The sequence below is a fragment of the Watersipora subatra genome, chromosome 9 (assembly GCF_963576615.1).
Source record: "Watersipora subatra chromosome 9, tzWatSuba1.1, whole genome shotgun sequence".
NCBI classification, from domain to species: Eukaryota; Metazoa; Bryozoa; class Gymnolaemata; order Cheilostomatida; family Watersiporidae; genus Watersipora; species Watersipora subatra.
This window is the reverse complement of record NC_088716.1, coordinates 10,853,296-10,873,187: the sequence shown is the minus strand read 5'-3', so window position 1 is coordinate 10,873,187 and position 19,892 is coordinate 10,853,296. Positions and strand designations below refer to the sequence as shown.

The 19,892-nt window shown below is 34.8% G+C and overlaps 2 protein-coding genes across 2 annotated transcripts in view; one reads left to right on the top strand and one right to left on the bottom strand.

Annotated features, from left to right (window-relative positions):
• LOC137404776 (uncharacterized) overlaps nucleotides 1-1,683 on the top strand; it is a 39,449-nt gene extending 37,766 nt beyond the window's left edge. The window contains exon 12 of the mRNA XM_068091007.1: nucleotides 996-1,683. Coding sequence (XP_067947108.1) covers nucleotides 996-1,181 — 186 coding nt within the window. The 3' untranslated portion in view covers nucleotides 1,182-1,683. The remainder of the gene's footprint in view (nucleotides 1-995) is intronic.
• Nucleotides 1-19,892, bottom strand: part of LOC137403550 (THAP domain-containing protein 5-like) — a 290,272-nt gene that overhangs the window by 70,531 nt on the left and 199,849 nt on the right. The window lies entirely within an intron of this gene.

Genomic DNA, 19,892 nt, shown 5'->3' with positions numbered 1-19,892 from the left:
ATATGTGATAGTGTGAACAATGTTATCACAGACGATCACTGAATATATTGTGTGGTTAACGCCGACTTAGTTTAATATAGTGTGAACCAGCCTTGAATGACTTTTAGTGATATGTGATGGACGATGCACTTACATTATTGACGGCTTCTGACTAGTAAAACATAAACTTTATAAAGATCTCAGGGGTGTTTGATGATGAATTGCCCGCGCTTGCCCTTGACCTTAACCTTAACCGACTTGGTTATCATAGCAAAAGCTACAATAATTTTCCTAAAATTGTAAGGGGTATGCAATTAAAATGCGAATGCCTTACATGTACGCTTAGGGAAACTGTCTGCACCCTAAATCAGCTCAGCTGGATCAAAATCAGCAATCTTGCGGACTTGGATGTGCCGAGTTCAAATCTAGCGCGAAACGGATTTTTCATTCTTATAACTTTATCGCTATAACGAGCGACAAACGCTTAGATCTATATGTATATACCAGTGGATGTAGGCGTTGAACGCTAACTTCTCTTTGAGTTGGTGGCCTTGAAATAGGTAGTAAGGTTGATAGGAGAATATAAAGAAAATAGGGGTGGTGAGAGCTCTAGGTAGATGTACCTGAAAAAGGACTGTCTTTCAAGTATCTGTTGTAGCGGTGTAACTGGTTAGTTTTTATGACTGACCAAGAATATCAGCCTGGCCTTCTTGGGTTTCTCAATGTCAGTGCCTGAGTCAATGTTATCTCCGTGACATACAATGAGGAATTGTCTTTCCATTGCTAGGGCTTGTAGAGTTATCACTACTTAGTATTCAGATGCACATTAGTCAAACTAGTTTTATAAATTTTAAACTCTGAAAGTTACAGCTGAAGCTTACAGTTAACATAGAAATTCATTTTTTGTGTATCTCATATATGTCTGTCTTGTTACACTACTTTGCACAAGTAGTCACAAGTCCCAGTACTTGACATGTCAGAACAAGTACTTTTCAATTTAATTCTTAATTCTACAGCAGATGCTCCTACTTGGAAATGGTCATGCATCAAGGGAAGTGGACAGCTGTGAAGTCATTGCCCGAATAGTACCCACTTGCTCCGTCAGCGGCTCTCAACTCTCTCTATCTTATGTTAATAGAACAGAACTTGTAATAGAAATATTTGGTAACACTTTAAGTATCTGTTTTACAAAAGTAGTATAGAGTTGACCAATCAGCTTATAGCCTGTAATAAATATATTTGATCAATTAAGAGCAAGTTCTCTAGTATGAGCTATATAAATAGCCCTCCTCGGACTATAACAAAGACCATGCACACTTTTATCAAAGCTAGGCTCAATCCTATGGTGATTCTAATCTTTGAACACTGCCTGATAATTATTTAGATACGAATTGTGTACATCAGGCAGGCAATTTGATTTGTTAACTACTGTTTGGCAGGCTCAAGTGATTTGAGATAAACTAAATCAGTCGCTAGATATCATTCTAAAATTTTTGGTTCAGTTCTAATCTTTCTCAAAATCAGTGACAGTAGAATGACAGTATCATAAAATAGATATCCTATTCAGTAAACTGTCTGCATTAATCAACCATAAATGTTTGTTCTTCCTACTCCTGTTTTTTTCACTCTGGTTTTATTTATACATTTTTTGTCCAGTTATGATGACTTATCACGAATATAAATGTACCTAGTTTTTATCAGCCAGTGAACGAAGCCAGCCAGTTGCTTAAGGCTGGTTCACACTATATCGCCGTATCTCGGCGTTGATGCCACAATACTTCGGTGACCGTCGATTATAACCATGTTCAAATTATCACAAACCCATCCGCGTTTGCATCAGGAAATACTCCGTAAAATTTATCTTTTTAAATTTGCGCGAAGAAACCTCTTTGTTTTCGCATGCGGGAATCAAAAACTAGTCCCACAGCAACTATCATAAATGGATATGAATAAATCACGCTATTCAAGACCGCGAATTACCATCGCCGAAATAGTTCACATTTGAAAGGCGGTCGTCGATGCTCGGCGAAGTGTCGAGAAAGTTTGACAGTTGCAAACTATCCCGACATGTCCGCGTTTCTTCATCAATACTATCTGTTTACGGTTTACACAATCGATGACCATTGCCGCAAGAACAACGGCAAGGTACAGTGTTATAGTGTGTACCAGCCTTTAGTTGAACACCCTACAGATTGAAAGGATCAACAAGATAATCTTTACAATACTAAGAGCCGCAGTAGGAAAAAAAATTACATCTTCCGAGTTTCGTACTCTCAGCATAGTAGACCAACCCATAGAGTTATCTCCCCCTAGAGTGATAACTACACGAGGGTTTCTGGTGCCAACAAGGAGCGTTTAGGCCACGCCCCTTTTTTGTGCTAGTCAGTCGTAGTGATTGACTAGATCAATAACATCAGCCATGAGAAAGGTTAAACAAGGATCATGAATTTCCAGTTAAGATAGTAATTAATGCTCATATTAAAGAAATGATGATTTTAGTTTATTACTCTAATATATCCTTATTATTTAAAAGAATTCAATACCTACCAGGGATGGCTAAACATATTATGGAAATGTTTACTTTTCCATATCCATTTCCATAAACATAAATATTTTCATAATTTTAGGGAAATGGATATGGAAATGGAAATTTTATTTTAAAAATATGGAAATAATCTGGAAATGGAATTAATATTTAAATGAATTATGGAAATTTTATGGAAATGGAAGTAATATGGAAATGAATTATGGAAATGTTATGGAAATGGAATTAACATTGAAATGAAGTAGGGAAATTTTATGGAAATACTATGGAAATGGAGTAGGGAAATGTTATGGAAATGGAAATAATATGGAAATGAAGTAGGGAAATGTTATGGAAATGGAAATAATATGGAAATGAATTATAGAAATGTTATGGAAATGAAATTAATATGGAAATGAATTATGGAAATTTTATAGAAATAAAAATAATATGGAAATGAATTATGGAAATGGAAATAATATGGAAATGAATTATGGAAATGTTATGAAAATGAAAATAATATGGAAATGGAATTAATAGGGAAATAAATTATGGAAGTTTTATGGAAATGGAAGTAATATGGAAATGAAGTAGGGAAATGTTATGGAAATGGAAATAATATGGAAATGAATTATGGAAATGGAAATTGTGACATACACATAATCCCTGATACCTACATGACTTTCAAAGGCACTGAATTGATAGTGTTAAGTAAGTGAGTTGATGCAATCAGTTACTCATAGATGAGATAGATAGTCATACTGGGGTTGTATTACATTAGTGTGATGGCAAGCTAATCGACTGCCATCAACTATGAGCTGTACTGCCCGAGTAATAAAAAAGTCTTTGGACAGAAAATTTATTTTTATATAACATTTACCATTCTAACTTTTAAACTTCATATCATAAAAAAATATTTTTAAGCAGTTCAAATGAATTAAGAGGAAAAAGAAAACGACTGTAAAGGTTTTCAAGCTTTTTCAAACAACTACAACTTTTAAATTTCATATCATGAAATAAGTGTTTTGTTGAAATAAATTAGGAAAAAAAATAAAACTGTAAATGTGTTTAAATGTAAAATAATTAACAAGTAATGGCTAAATATAATCTGTTTAGCTATGATTACAATGAAAAATTATTTAATAAATAAGGTAATGCAAAAGTCTATTTTATTTTTATATAATTATAATTTAGTATAATTAAGTATAATTTATTTTTATTTAACATATAACAACATTTGCCACTTTAACTTTCAAACTACATATTGTGAGAAGTGTTTTGTGAAATTGAAATAAATGAAGAGAAGAGAGAAAATAAAAACAACTGTGAATGTTTTCAAGCTTTTTCAAACAGCTACAACTTTTAAATTTCATATCATGAAAGAAGTTTTTTGTTAAAATGAATTAGGAAGAAAAATGAAACTGCAAATGTGTTTAAATGTAAATGTGAAATAATTAGCAAGTAATGTCTAAATATAATCTGTTTAGCTATGATTACAATAAAAAATTATTTAATAAATAAAGTAATAAAAAAGTCTATTTTATTTTCAAATTATTATAATTTAGTATAATTTATTTTTATCTAACATATAACAACATTTGCCACTCTAACTTTCAAACTTTTTGCTTGCTTACATCAAGCAAAGACGTCCACTAACTAGTAGACATCTTTGCTTCAAGCTAGTGTATGTATTTGATTGATATGTATTGAAATCTAATATTACATGCAAGGGCTGTTTGTGAACTGTGGTGTCAATGAATCACTCTATCACCATACAATGTCAATACTTTCAGTTGATGGCAGTCGATTAGCTTCCCATCACACCAATGTAATACAACCCCGGTATGACTATCTATCTTATCTATGAGTAACCAATGATATACAGCCCCTCATGTGTGAGGGCTGTATATCCTTGGAGTAACTGATTGCATTAACTCACTTACTTAACACTATCTATTCAGTGCCTTTGCAAGGCATGTAGGTATTGAATTGCTTTAAATAATAAGCATATATTAGAGTAATAAACTATAATCATCATTTCTTTAATATGAGCAATAATTACATGGAAATTCATGATCATTCTCATGGCTGATGTTATTGTTCTGTCAATCACTACGATTGACTAGCACAAAAAAGGGGCGTGGCCTACGCTCCTTGTTAGCACCGGAAACGCTAGTGTTGTTGAAGGCGCAGTTATCACTCTAGGGGGAGATAACTCTATGGACCAACCTAACAACTGCCCCACTCAACCATCTTCAGGTCTCGTTGAATACTTGTGATATTTAATCTCTGCTGTATAGGTTCACCTGCCGATCTCGCAAGGCACACTGGACTGCCAGAGCAATAGTACTTATAGTAACCCTGGAGGCACCTCTTGCACAGCTGCAACATAGACTTCTGAGCTCTGTGAAACATCGTGCTATTATATATAACCAAAACTTGGCTTCGTGCCTTGCTTATGTTTCGCTGAACTAATTTTTCTCTAACTTATGCGGTGTTTTGTATATAGATTTACACAAGCAAAGCCTTTTGCTGGTCATTTATGTTATCAAACTCTTGTGCAGAAGTGCAACAATTGGCTTTCGTTCTGCTCATGCTGAGTAGATCAGTGCAGATGTACTGAAGGAATCGCCTAAGTCAGGTTTGATTATTGTATGATAGTGTCTCCACAAGTTCATACGTATGTAGGCCTATGAACTAATGATGTAGAATCGACTATCAATAATATAGTATGTATACTATAAAACAGTATATATTTAATTAATTAAAACAAATAAACATGTTTGTTTGCTAAATAAAGTTTCAAAGTAAAAAAAATTATGATTCAAGTTTTGAGCCTTCCGGCCCACAACATTAATAACAAGGAAGCTTTTAAAATTTTTGAAAGAATCAAAAATATCAATAAAATCAATATTTTATTTGATATTTTTTTTAATTTGATATCAATTTCAATATTTGAAATTAAATATTGATAATATAGTACAGTGGTGCAAAAAATAAACGGGCCCCTAAAAGAATACCCCCTTTGTTGACGTTGCAGCACTCAATGCATTTAATCCCTCTTTCAAGTATTGTTCTTGAGCTGTTCCCGTACAAGTTATACATCAAAAGAAAACTTAAAAAGATTAAACTTTGATGAAACTGATTATATTTTTAAACTGCAATATTGAGTAGCTCTTATACTGATTCAAACTTAACTATTATTTCTGACACATTTACTCATCTTCACTTCAAATAAAGCCATATTCTATTTGCAAATAACTGAGCAATCGAATTACTCAAATCAAAAGTTTTATGCAAAATAATCCTCAAGTCTTTCTGTTTTAGTGAATAGGAAAAAACTTTTGAAGTTGTTGTTATGCTATACAAGTGGAATATTGGTAAATTCATTCTATTTCATGTCACCATCATGCCTAGTCATCTTACAGAAGCTAAGCGAGCAATCATACACCTTTACCAGCCAGGTAAATCACAACTAGAGAAATCAAAGTTGCTAGAAGTACAATTCAGAATACCATCAACCGGTTTGAGGAGCAAGGTGATTTACAGGGGAGAAAAGGTCGGGGGCGCAAAAGGAAAGGCACTCCTAGAGCAGTGAGAACTTTAGTGCACCTTAGCACAACAAATCGCCGCCTTAACAATGCAGATTTATGCAGAGAGCTGAAAGAGGCAACGGGCAAAGAAGTTTGTCCTTCTACAGTCAGAAGAGTTTTAATAAGAAATGGCCTCAAAGAGAAATGGTCAAATGGGATATTTAGTGATGAATCAAACTTCACCACATAAAATCACTGTGGCCAGACTCATGCTAGACGAAGAAATGGGGAAGAGTACAAACCAGAGTGCATTCTATCCACTGTCAAGCATCCAACGTCTGTGATGATATGGGGATGATATGCTTTTCTGTGAAGGGAGCAGGTCGCCTAGAAGTTTGTGAAGGCAAAATGAATGCTGACAAATATTTAAAAGTGTTGGAAAAGAGAATGCTACCTTGAGTCAGAAATCTCTATGGGACTGTCAACAATGAGTGGATCTTTCACCAGGACAATGCGGCTTGCCACACGACAAAGAAGGTCAAGGCTTGGTGCTAAACGAAAAATGTGAGAATGCTTCCATGGCCAGCTCAGTTCCCCATAATGAACCCCAGTGAAAACCTTTGGCACCAAATCAACCTGGTCATTTCAAGAAACAAGCCAACTGCGAAGGAAAAGCTGATTGAAGAATTCATTAATGCTTGGCATCTTGTCATCTCACAAAACCGCTTGACTCGTTTGATTGAGAGCTTGCCGCAGAGGCGCAAGGCAATAATTAAAGCTAGAGGCATGCCTACCAAATATTAATATCAACTGAAACTCCAAGGGCCCTTTTCAGGGCTACCAAGGCAATCGGGGTTTGTTCACAGACAATTATAGTAACTTACTGTAAAATCGCTCTTTTCCGATTTTGGCACCATCATTCAATTCAAGTGACATTAATGTGTCAAGGATGTGACATTAACCAAATCTGCTATCATTATTTAGGGTATTAACTGGAATTTATTTCCTTGCATTTTCAGATTTTAGTTGGAATTCTTGGGGGCCCGTTTATTTTTCACACCACTGTATGTATACTATAAAATTTAAATAATTAAAATTCGCAAACGAACATTTGTTTGCTGAATAGAGTTTCGAAGTAAAAAAATTGGAATCCAAGTTTTGAGCCTTAAAGCCGACAGCGTTAACAACAAGGAAGCTTCTAAGTTTTGAAAACGATACATGAATATACAAATTACGTAATTGTATAGTATACATAACTTACAAATGAATATATTAGCAATAACATATATTAGAATGACGCTGCTATATTTTGCAAAATCTCTCCCAATGCAGCAACCAGAAAGAGATCCCAGGATTCAACAGCTTCCTTTACTACTTATTCATACAGTGAGCGACGGAAGTCAATTCTTCGCCCTTCGAATGTATATGAAACTCTTGACAGGTTTACGACTTGTCTGGAAAAGGCAAGTCGAGGGAAGTTCCTCTTTGGCGCATGATTGACATAAGCAGAAACAGCCACACGGATCAAACGCTGTCGACTGCAAAAGCAAAAATATCACTATAGTTGCACAATTGGCCACAATTAGATTTCTCTGGACAGCCAATTTAAAAACCCGAGTATAATGGCTCCTTTTTTCGTCGAGAATTTCAAAATTAAGTGTTATGGGAGGATTATACTTCAGTATGTGAAAAATCCTAATTTACTGAATTAACTTCTGTGTAAGGAGAAATCCCATTATGTAAAAAATTTCATTTTTACATTGTATTTTATCAATCTGTTTAACACAAGGAAGTTGCTGGAGTAAAAAATCTGCTTACGTATTTTGTAGTATTTACTGCATATGCTAATTTACTGTAAAATCTACCAGATTATAAGGTGCTTACGATTATAAGACACAATAAATAAACTAAACTTGAGTGTTTTGGATAAAACAAACTTTGTAAAGCTAATTGGCAATTACTCTTAATGATGTTCAGTTATAGGCTAACAAAAGTACACATCCGTTGTTCAGTTGGAAATACTACATAAGCTGTACCTTGCTTTTTATCGGTAACACGCCTGGATCCTTTTAACAAAATAAAAAACTATGGTGCAATTGTAACACCCACACACACAGAAAATTAGTAGTTACTTTCTTGGGTGACTTTTTTACTAAACGCACGAAATTTCTGTGAGACCAGCCAGCTACACAGACACTGAAATCTATTTGACAGAGAAGTGGCTGCAGAAAATTCGCTTATAAGCTAACCCTATAAATCATAATACGCGTGCGTGTCTGTCAAAGCAAAAAGTTGCGGAAATAGAGCAGCTTTTTCAGGCTTCTTACATAACGTTTATGATTTGTGATTAGTTGTATAATTAACGTACAGTCATACCTCGACATACAAATTTAATGCATTCTGGACCTGAGCTTGTAAGTTTATTACTCGCGTCTCAAGACACTATTTCTTAAATAAAATAGATAAACACAAATTAGACCATTACCGTACAATAAAAACACTACCTTAAAAAGGATATTACGGTGGAAAACGTTTTTTTAATTGTTATAATTCACTACCTACTCTCACAAAGTAACAAATACCTATCTAGTGGTTATAAACTGCAATAAAATGTAACATCACTATGTACAATACTGTATGAAGTTTTTACCTTCGAGACAAATGTTGTGGATAACAGTAGTCTAAGAGCAACGCCGTTCAGTACACTAAATTTTTATGACCTTACTTAATTAAAACTTTGAATTTAAGCTCAATGAATTTAACTTACTAAACACACACTTGAAGCTAATTTTTAATCTTTTACTAAACTTATTCCTATTTTTTTAGTATTTGGTTCCGATTAAGAGTTTTTTGCGTTCACTACAACTTTTAGCCAACATTTTAAAAACTTTTTTCAAACAGGTTCCAGGAGAAAGACAGAGCGATGCTGTTTTTGAAAGCCGTCTCTCGCGTACTTGACTATATAATGTTGTGGCCATCGAGAAACAATGATCTGTTTGCGTTGAGCTAATGGAAAACATGTTTACATCCCACGCTGACCTTATTTTTGCTTTGCAAAAGCACATTTTAACGCTATTCCTTCTTCACGATGATCAGACGCATTACAGCTACGTATTTTTCATAAATTGTAGCTCAATGGGCTTCTGTGATTATTTATTGGGCAATGGTAGTAGTGATAGTGAGCATTTATTTTAACAGTAATAATAATGCCGTAAGCTATAGTAATAGTGCTAATTAGTCAACTAGGAACATGCTTAACTTGTCAACCTCGATAGCATGAAAAGGAAAAGTGTCTAAGTAGTCTAAACTCTTGTATATAGTATCAACCAATTTATTTTTGTAAAAGTTATCCTGCATTACTTATTTGAAGTCATCATCTCATGTAAATTTGATTTTAATTTTTACACCAATAATCTCAAACTAAACATGAATTGTTCATTACTATCTTGCATTCAGGATACTTTCACAGGTTTCATTTTATTTGATAATATGCCGGAAAATAGAGATTTCTTGTAATTTTGTTATCAGCAAAATTAAACATTACTAACTAACATACTATTAATCAAGAGAATGACGATAGTTTTCTACAAAGATGGTGGCTTTTTCGTGGACGAGCGCGTTTGCAAACAATGCGATGACGTCAAAAAACCGAGGGATCTATATTATCGTCGATATCGTCCAATATCGACGGTATCCGATATTTCGATATGGGCAGAAAGCACTCGGTACGGTCGGTATCAGAAAGTGATATCGACGATATACCGAAATATCGTAATATCGTCCCAGCACTAGTCACTACTACAGTACACCCTCAGGTTATGATGACCCTGTTATACAATTTTTTCACCTGGCGATGTGGAACACGTTTTTCCGCCTTCGCCATATGACACTTTTTCGCTATACATTATCAAATACATTAAATACATACATGTATTTAATGTAGCTTCAAGTATGTGTTTAGTAAGCTAAATGAATACAAGTTAAATTCAACGTTTATGCAATACGTCTGTCGCGCAGGTAAGAATTTCCTACGGTACGTACTGCATATAGTACATTATATTGTTTCATTTTAGGTAACTATAGTTACTAAGGTTAACATATTATTCTGTTATTAATTTTTAATATGTGCAGCACGTAATATATAAAATTTTGATAATTTTTACCATGGGGTGTTATAGAATTACATAATTACTTTAGGTTTCTACACCGGTCTGCAGGATATTTTCGCCTTACGATGCCAACACTTGAATGAATTAAATTTGTATGGTGAGGGTCTACTTTATTGTTACGTTTTCCTTTTACTAATAAAGGTTGGAGTTGTAGTTGATGAAATTCAGTTAGCATAATGTCATTTCTTTTTATTTCAACCAGAGTTATGCGTGTATAATGAACACAGATTGCAATGGTTTTGAAGAAATCACTTTAGTGAAATATATCATACGTAATCAGTGCATGTGATTAACGAATAGTGGAGTGTATCTAGCCACAGTCACGCACACTTCAGTCACTCAAAAACTGACTATGAACTCCGACATGGTATTACCAATTCTTTGGTCTAGCCAGTCTATGGCAGTGTCGAGTTGAGTTACCACATTGCGTCTTTTCTTAAACAAAAGGAACCAATCATCTGTATATTTGTGCTAAGCCAATGGAAAACATTTTTACCATGCCGAGCTCAGTCTCGCAAAACTTCATTTTTTATCGCAATTCATTCTTCACGAAGAGCAGCCGCGCCAGCTAAGGAGGTTTTATTAATTGTAGATTATTGGACTTCTGATGATTACCATCAAGCAATAGTACTAGTTATAGTTATTTTATTGTTTTATTTGTTTTTATTTTATAGTTATTTAGTTATTTATTTTTAGCAGTAATAATAATGCTGTGAGATACAGTAATAGTCTGACTCATGTGACCTCAGAACATGCTCAAATGTTACACACAGTAGTTGCGAAAAGGCCGAAAAAGAAAGTAACAGGCTACCAGCTGCATGCTTAGCATGGTTCAGTTGTAGTTGTTAGAATTAAGTTAGCATCGTGTCATTTCATTCGACTGATGATTAGAGTTGAGGGTGTATAAGCCAACCCCTTATTTTCATTATTTTTTTGCATTCTGAACTTAGTTTATATGCGTCAATCTATGGTAAATTGACATTACTGTCTTACATTATCCTACAGGACATCAACTGAATGTAAAATTACCATAATTATAGGCCCTAAACCGAGTGTAAGTGATGAGGAAAAAATAAGCAGTTGATGAAGATCAACGATACCGCAGTTACTGTGCAGCCATTAAAGTATGAAGTTATGTTTAGTTTTTATCACTTGAAAAGACCTTGGAATGGATTAAACTATTTACATGTACTTCATGCTTCGTATGAATAAAAATCCCTGCAAAGTAAACATTCTCGAAATGGATTATTTACATCGACCGTTGTAGCCAAGAGGGACGGCCGTTGCAGCCAAAGATAATACACTCATTTACCTTTTCGTTACTTCCACACTGTTTGCACAAGTTAGCCTTCAAAAGTTTCTGAGCGTCTTCCTCTGTAAGAAGAGGTTTCCGGAGAAGATCCGCAAGTGATCCGCTACAATTAATAGATACGAGCTAACAGAGTAGTAATAAATTACCTTCCAATATTTGAATTCTTGGAAACAAACTCATTTTTTTTTATATTAGAAATTTTTATCGAAATAAATTCCGGATGCATGACATGAAACTGATTTGATTGCCTGACAATACATAAATTCCTAAATTGGCTGAATGATGAATGGTGGCTAAAGATCATGCTTATTTCACATTAATCTTATACAACCATGTTTTGCTCTTTATTCCAATGTAGGAAAAATGGTGATACCAATAGAATGCATTTACTAAATTGCTATACTAATTTAACTTGACTGAAAATTTAATAGGATGCTCAATGTTTCACTTCAACGTACATCAATTTGTACTTACACTTTATAACATAAAAACAACGATTGTATTTTTACATTATTATACTAGTTTACACAATAACACTATCCATTATGTTTCTAGCTTGACAATTCTGGTATGCTTAAAAAGTTACTTAAATTTTCTTTGGGAACAAAATGAAAATGACCACTAGGTCACATGACTTGTGAATCGATCAAAATTGGTTACTCGTTAGTAGAAGTTCCACTGAAATGCATATTTATGGTAGCACAACTCTACAAAACTGTTGTTACATATATGTACTGTGTACTAAGGGGTTCCCTGTTTGTTATTTAAATAACGGAATAATACACTGCAACAAGTGTAACGTGAATTTAAATTTGGGAGACTGATTTATGCTTGATAGAAAATTGCTCAGTCTAATTGTTATGAACAGTCCTCCCAGAAATTAAGTTTGAAGAGTTTTACGATTATACATACTGCAATAACCCGCATCGTCGAAATCCTACTAAATGCAGCCTAGCTTGGTATCCCATGGTTTACCATCATAACCACTGCAGACGATACACACTATAGTCCTAAATAGAAACATAAATTTGATTTAGCAAAAAACTGATTTCATAATCATAGACATAGACATAATCATAGACATAATCATAGACAATGTTCTATTGAACATTACTTAATTAAAGTGTAATGTGGATTATGCGATTAGAAGGTAGACATGATTTTCAATACACGATGTAACTCATTATATTTGGTTACCAACCTTTGGGTTGGTAAGAAGCAGAAGTCAAAAAGGAAACGGCGAAGAGAAGTGAAGCAAGGAAAAAAGGTGGAAAGCAGGAGAACGCTGGACCAGAGGCTAAGAAAAAGAAACCTTGTCTAACATGAGTACCTGGTGAATTTCTTAGTGCTTCTTTCTACTACAGTCATATCTCAACATAAGAAGCTAATACGTTCTGGGACTGAGCTCGTATCTCAATGCAATATTTCCTATATAAAATAACTAAATACAAGTTAATCCGTTCCCATAATATGATAAAATCATCTAAAAACAGGTTATTACTATGGAAAAAATGTGTTTTTAATTGTTGTAATTCAGTACCTAAGCTCAAAAAGTGGAACAATTACCTATTTAGTGGTTACGATCTGCATGACAATGCAACATTACCATGTATAGTATTGTATGGAGCTCTTACCTCTGAGACAGACGCAGTGGCTAATGGCATTGTGAAAGAGACTTCACAGCAACTGATCGGTACACTAGAAATTTGTGACATTACGTAATATAACAAACTTGAAGCTTAATTGAAATCCTTCGCTAAACTTAATTTTAATTTTGTCATCTTATTTTTATTATCAGTTTCCGGCTTGTCATTTTGCTTCGCTTCTACTATAACTTTTAGCCGACCTTATTAAAGCATTTTTCAAAGTAATTCAACGAGAATGACTGAGCGATACGGCTTCTCAAAAGCGACTTTTCACATACTTGACCATTAGATGGCCATCAACAACCGACTCGTATGCTTGCATCTCAAAAGTTTCTCGTATCGCAAGGCAGTAATTTGCTCGAAATTTGTTCATATCTCAATTTTTTCCTATGTTGTGGCACTTGTATGTCGAGATATGACTCTACTGTGTATCTGATTATATTTTGTTACTAACTTTTCAGGCTCAGGGTCGGTTGACTCAAGGGGCTCCTCCGTTGCATCTGAAGCATGACATATACAGATGTATGATCATTTGAAATGCATAACAAGTGACATTTTGAAAAAAAGAAAGTACAGATTTGACATTATTTCTTAAAATATAACTACAGCTGATACATGAAACATGATATGGCTCCCCACAAATGCTAAACATTTGTGAAACCTCTATCCAACAAAATCTGATGACAAAATTCAAAGCATGAATAGAGTACATGTAGTAGAATAATGAATTTCATTGGCCAATGAGCAAGTCTCTGTGAAGAAACAATGAATAGGCCTTATTAGCAACTGTAAAATGCAAGCAACTAAAAACGGTAAACACCATAGATATATACTATGTTTCCATGACTCGCATAATCCGCATGTTTTACATAATTCGAACGATCCGCAAGTTGAGTTACTTAGCAATCGAGCGTTTCAATGAACACCTGGCGATGTGGATTTAACACCAGTACTTGACCCCATAGGTCAAGTATTAGCCTAATTGATGACTCTATAAATAGCTAGCAGTCTTGTCACGCTTAGCTTAGCAGCGATCGTTCAGAACGTTGGCTCATTTAGACTGCTGAAATCGAAATAAAAACGACTGAAGCGTGAAAATACTTGAGGCTAATACTTGACCCCATAGGTCAAGTATTAGCCTAATTAATGGGACGGGTATAACTGGAGTGTCTCAGAACCTACATGCAACCTCAGAACCTATGTATGCATGCATACATGCATGCATGTATGCATGCATACATAGAGGTTCTGAGGTTGCATTTAGGTTCTGAGACACTCCAGTTATACCCGTCCCAGATTGAGCAATATATGTAATCAAAAGGCCTATGTTCCTGACTTCATAACAAGGCAATTATACTAGCTTCGGTCTATGTTCCTCACTCGAGATTGAGCAATATGCTCACAGGGCCTATATTCCTAACTTCATAATGAGCATATTATACTCACTTGGGTCTATGCTCCTCACTTGAGATTGAGCAATATATTCAAAGGGCCTATGTTCCTCACTTCATAACTAGCATATTTTACTCACTTGGGTCTATGTTCCTCACTTAATAGGTATTTCAAATGAGCAGCACTAGAATCAAGTACATGTAGTTACATCTGGCAATTAAGGGATGATATTGCCGAGTAATTTATTTAGTGGAAACTGGTAAACTATCCTTATGTAACAATAGTGCCGTAAGATGCAACAAGCGCTTGTTAAAAAAGTTTCCATATCTCCTTTTTCTACTCTACATGTTCTACACTTCACATACCCAATTTAAATAAAAGAAATGAGCTAATCGGTATAATAATAATATACTATGTAACTATAATAATAAAATGTATTACAAACATATATCATAAACAAAGCAGCCAAGTAACCATTGGATTATACATGTATATAGCCAATATATTTAGGATTTTATCTCATTCTAGCAATTTCATGGGAGAGTCCCAACAGGCATGAACTATTTCTTAATAAATAATTTTACATATAAAAGTGGTCTCTATCAATCAACTGAGATGATAAATGGGGGTAGTTTTAAATTATTTAATTCACAACATATTTTCTTGCCCACCAGTAGCTATTTATTGTTCGTTTTCCCTGCTCCAGCTGTTTCTTGAGCTTTTGAATCCGTTCCTCTAACTTCTGTTATTTTTTCCGCCTGCGAACTATCAGTTTCCCTGAAATGAAAATTATTGCATATAAATAAAAATGCGTTTGAAAAGCATTTTGTTATCAGTTCTACTATTCATATATATACAGTCAAACATGGATAACTCGAACTTCAAGGGACCGAGCAAAAGTGTTCGAATTATCAGAGCGTTCAAGTTATCAGAGCACTGTCACAAGTCCATATATTTACTTATTTATTAGTAGATACATGTACATATACAAACTATAATATAAATCAAAAGCACAAATGGCTTGTTTCAAATTAAATGCTTCTAATGTAAAGTTTAAAACGTTTTCATGAAAAAGTATAGAGATTTTTCTATCACTTGAGATTGGTTTGTTGTTTGAGGTGATGTTATTGCCAGGACGTTTTTCAGATTGACATTGGCAAAACTTGATCGTTGTTGAAATGCTCAAAAGAAAAGACTTTTTTTTCTTTTGGGGTTTTACCCACGATCAATTTTGCCGTGATTTCTTGAAGTTTATGCAGATTACCTTACTTTACCTAGGATTCGTTAAGAGCAACACTCCGAGGCAGTTCAATTAAAAGTTTTACGAGGTTTTACGGTACATTCTATATCACTCACGCTTTTTTAATAGATACTTATTGAATGTACACACGTATTCTGTGTTTAGGTCAAACGATGAATAGTTTTTTGTAGCTCAGACAACGTATACGTTCAATTACAACATTTTTTAAGACGTTTTAAACATTCAACATTCCGACGCTGATTCAACACGGAATCAACGTCTATTCATCACGGGCTAGTCGGGTCACGCACTCAAGGATTTTCGCCACGCACATACAAAACAACTTGCGATTTTTGTTTTGTATGTGCGTGGCGAAAATCCTTGCGCGCGTGACCCGGCTAGCCCGTGCTATTCATCGTATCGCAGTATAAATCAAATTTCACCAAACTTTTAGAAAAGTCGTTGACAAAAATATTTTGCCGATGGTGGTAATAAGGACGCTTATGAATTACGAAAAGATGAAGTTTACCTCTATGGCTTTGAATAAAGTGATTTTCTAAAGCGATAACAACTGTTTTGGTAGCCGTTGGGCAAAAAAACAGTTCGAATTAACAGTGTTGAGTTCGAGTTATCTATAGCAATTTATCATTACGTGGGAACGGACCAAAGGAAATGTTCGAATTAACCATGTGTTCGAGCTATCCGTGGACGAGTTATCCATGTTTGACTGTATATATATATATATATATATATATATATATATATATATATGAATAGTGGAATATATGAACGCCTTTGTAAATCGCCTTAATTAAATGAGATTATCCCCCCTTATCAAGCTTTAACTTGGCTGATTATTATCATATTGAATTCAAATTTGCTGTGTGCTTGTGGTTTGTGATAGTAATGAGCTTTAAAATATTTTCTTAAAGGTTGACTTGCAACAAAATTCACATTACAGTTATTTGATATCAAAAGATTCGCCATGTCTTACTCTATTGTGTTGTAGGTGCCAAATATGTGGGAATGTGATTAAAAGCTCGTAAAAGCTCAAAAACGAGCAGAAAATCGCAGCCACACGAGACAGCCCTAGTTTGGATTCGTTTTCCAAAACGGCTAAAATGTGACGTATGTGTGCTAAAACGGCTAAAATGTGTGCGAGATAGTTTATGTTTACACTTTCATGCATCCTTATTCGTCAAAATATTTTCACAAATATACTTCACGCTTGCAATAAAAACCATGTCTATTGTTCTTACGCGTCTATTTTATCGGCATCGTAATGCTGCAACTTTGAGCACTGATATTTCAAAACTTAGCATAAAAATATGTTTAATTTTTTAAACTTAGCTTGAACGATTGCATATCATCCTCTGATAAAAATGATGAGCCTTTTGGTCCGCTATGATGGTTGAAAAATGCTGTAGAAATTGTTCGCGCCATATGGCGGGAATTGTAAGTCACATGATCAGATAATGTTAGTTTCAGTTCAAGTTTGATCTATCGCAAATAGCAAACACGCTTTCTCATATTAAACTTGTTAATTTCAATTCGTCATAATGACTAACGCGCCACATAGTGTTTGTGCAGCTGCCAAGCTGAGAAGCACCTTTTTTTTGGCCAAGAGCTGAGAAAAGACCAGACCTTCACCGGGCGTGGAGCAACTGGGTGAAGCTGGATGTGACAAACTTTATTTATTCGCCTGCTTACTCTTACCTTTGTTCTCGCCATTTCAAAGACGACATGTTTTCTAACCTGTTTGCATACTCCACATATCACCAAAGCACGTGAGTAATTTATTTTATGAACTACTTGTATTAGTAGTTGTAACTCGGGTTATTTTCTAGTATTCTCTTAATAGTACCGTATTAATCTATATTTAATATAACAATATTAATGTCATTTAATTGTAATATGATATTATCAGTATTTTATCTTTTTAATTACGTGTGTTATTCTTATTATAATAACAAAACTAATTCATACTGCATATCTATCTGTAAAACGTAATATATTAATATATAATTGATAAAATAATGTTATGTTTCATGATTAATTTCGCCAAATTTCTTAACCCCACTCACTTATAGATATGTTATATAAAATAGTTGTCATTTTCTGGTATCATCGTTAATAGCATATTAATATTATTAGATGATTATTATTAGTTTTAGATGAAGAGTTTGTGCCAACCACTGAAGACTGGGAAGAGTTTGAGCGCTATGTTGGCCAGCGTCAAACGCTCTCCAATTACTTGTAAGATAGAGCTGAACTTAACCAAACTTGACAAAATATAAAAAATATCCATAGAGTTATTACTCACATTTTATGTTTACAATATCATGGATTCTGATAAGGTTTTGTAAAATCTGTGTCATGATTGCATGGCTATATATTTATTCTTTTTCTGATCAAGCAAATATGATATAATAACAGGAAATGATGTTGTACAAATCTTATTGCAAGTCAACTATTGTGTTGTGATTTCAGACCCGAATCCTCCTTCAAAGAGGAGAAAATAATAGTACGTGTGACAGCACTCCAGCGATTATTTCACTGTCACGCCTGCACCCTCCCCTGCTCATTCACGATGGTGCGAGAAGGCAGATGGGTAGAGTTCAAGGTTACATGTGCCTCCTGTCACCAATCGTACACTTGGGAAACAACTGCCAGGGTGAACAGAGCTCACGTCATCAACCCCCTGCTGGCAGCTACATCACTCTTTTCTGGCGGATGCCTTACGCAGAACCTCCGTTTTCTGTCGCTCCTGAACATCGCGATACCAAGCCACAGCGTTTGCCTCTACCAACAAAGAGAATACTTACATGGTGTGAGTGTTAATATTTACCCATAAACTTGGAAAATGTGAGTGAAAGCTTGGCACACTAATTGAATAACGACATTTAGAAACAATGTTTTTCTTGAAATGAAAATATGTCATCCTTCAAGCGAAATATATTATAATTTAAAATTCTGATTCTTCATCATAATATAGCACAAAAAGGGGAAGAGGATTCTACATTTTTAGACTAATGATAATGATACAAATTAATATAGGAGAATAATGAAGTTTTACAATATTTTACAGTGCATTGCTGAGCAGTACACCCTGCATAACGAGGGATTGATGGCAGCAATCGATTGGGAGCTTGATTTGGCAGGTGAGGTAGATGCGATAGTCTGGAGCATTGCGCACTATACGGGGCCTACACTATGATGGATCAGAGCTGCGGTTTAATAGTCAGCAGCCATCTTGTCAAGGTAAAACTTTGACAGTTTTTACTTTACAGCCTGACAAAAACCCAAATTTTTTAGTAGTTATCAATACATAAACATGAAGTTGCTGATTTAGTTAAATAATTCATTCAAATAATGTGAAAGTGATTGTTGGTCGTAACTTTCTTTACTTTGCAGTCAACGGAGACCACTAGCTCTAACGCCATGGAGCTGGAAGGCTTCAAGCGATGCCAGTCCGATCTAATTTCCCACGGCCTGAGAGTGAGGTCCATTACAACGGATGTTGTTACAAAGGTTGCGTGCATACCGCAAGCTTGTGTTTTGGCTTGTGCTGCAAATTCGTCGCGGTGAGCGACGGCCTCTACCTGCCTGCTTGGTGTCTAAGATTCGGGCTCTTTTCCTCCAACGGATGATGAAAAAGAGTTTGCAGACTTGCAAACAAGATTTGCGGCATTAGCCAAAACACAAGATTGCGGTATGCACACAACCTTTTCCAAGCATTTGGCGATTGCTCTCCAAATGGGAATAGATTATCTACCAAAACAATTATTGAAAAACTATAATTGCTGATCATCAAAATAATCTCGATCTTTATATAATAAAATCATAAAACTAATACACTCTCTACTGTAGTAAGTGTACAAGCCAAATATAACAGTTCTCCTTGTGTTCCACGAGTTCAGAATATGTGTGTTCAACCGTTGCATTAAATGTGTAACACAAGAATTGTAGATAATGCTTGACACATTAGCATAGCTTTGGTGTTGTTGGCATTAAATGAAAATCCAACTCACTATGATATCGCAGGTAATTATTCCACCCCAACTCAAGGGGTGCAGGCACTACAAGTTCGTCCACAC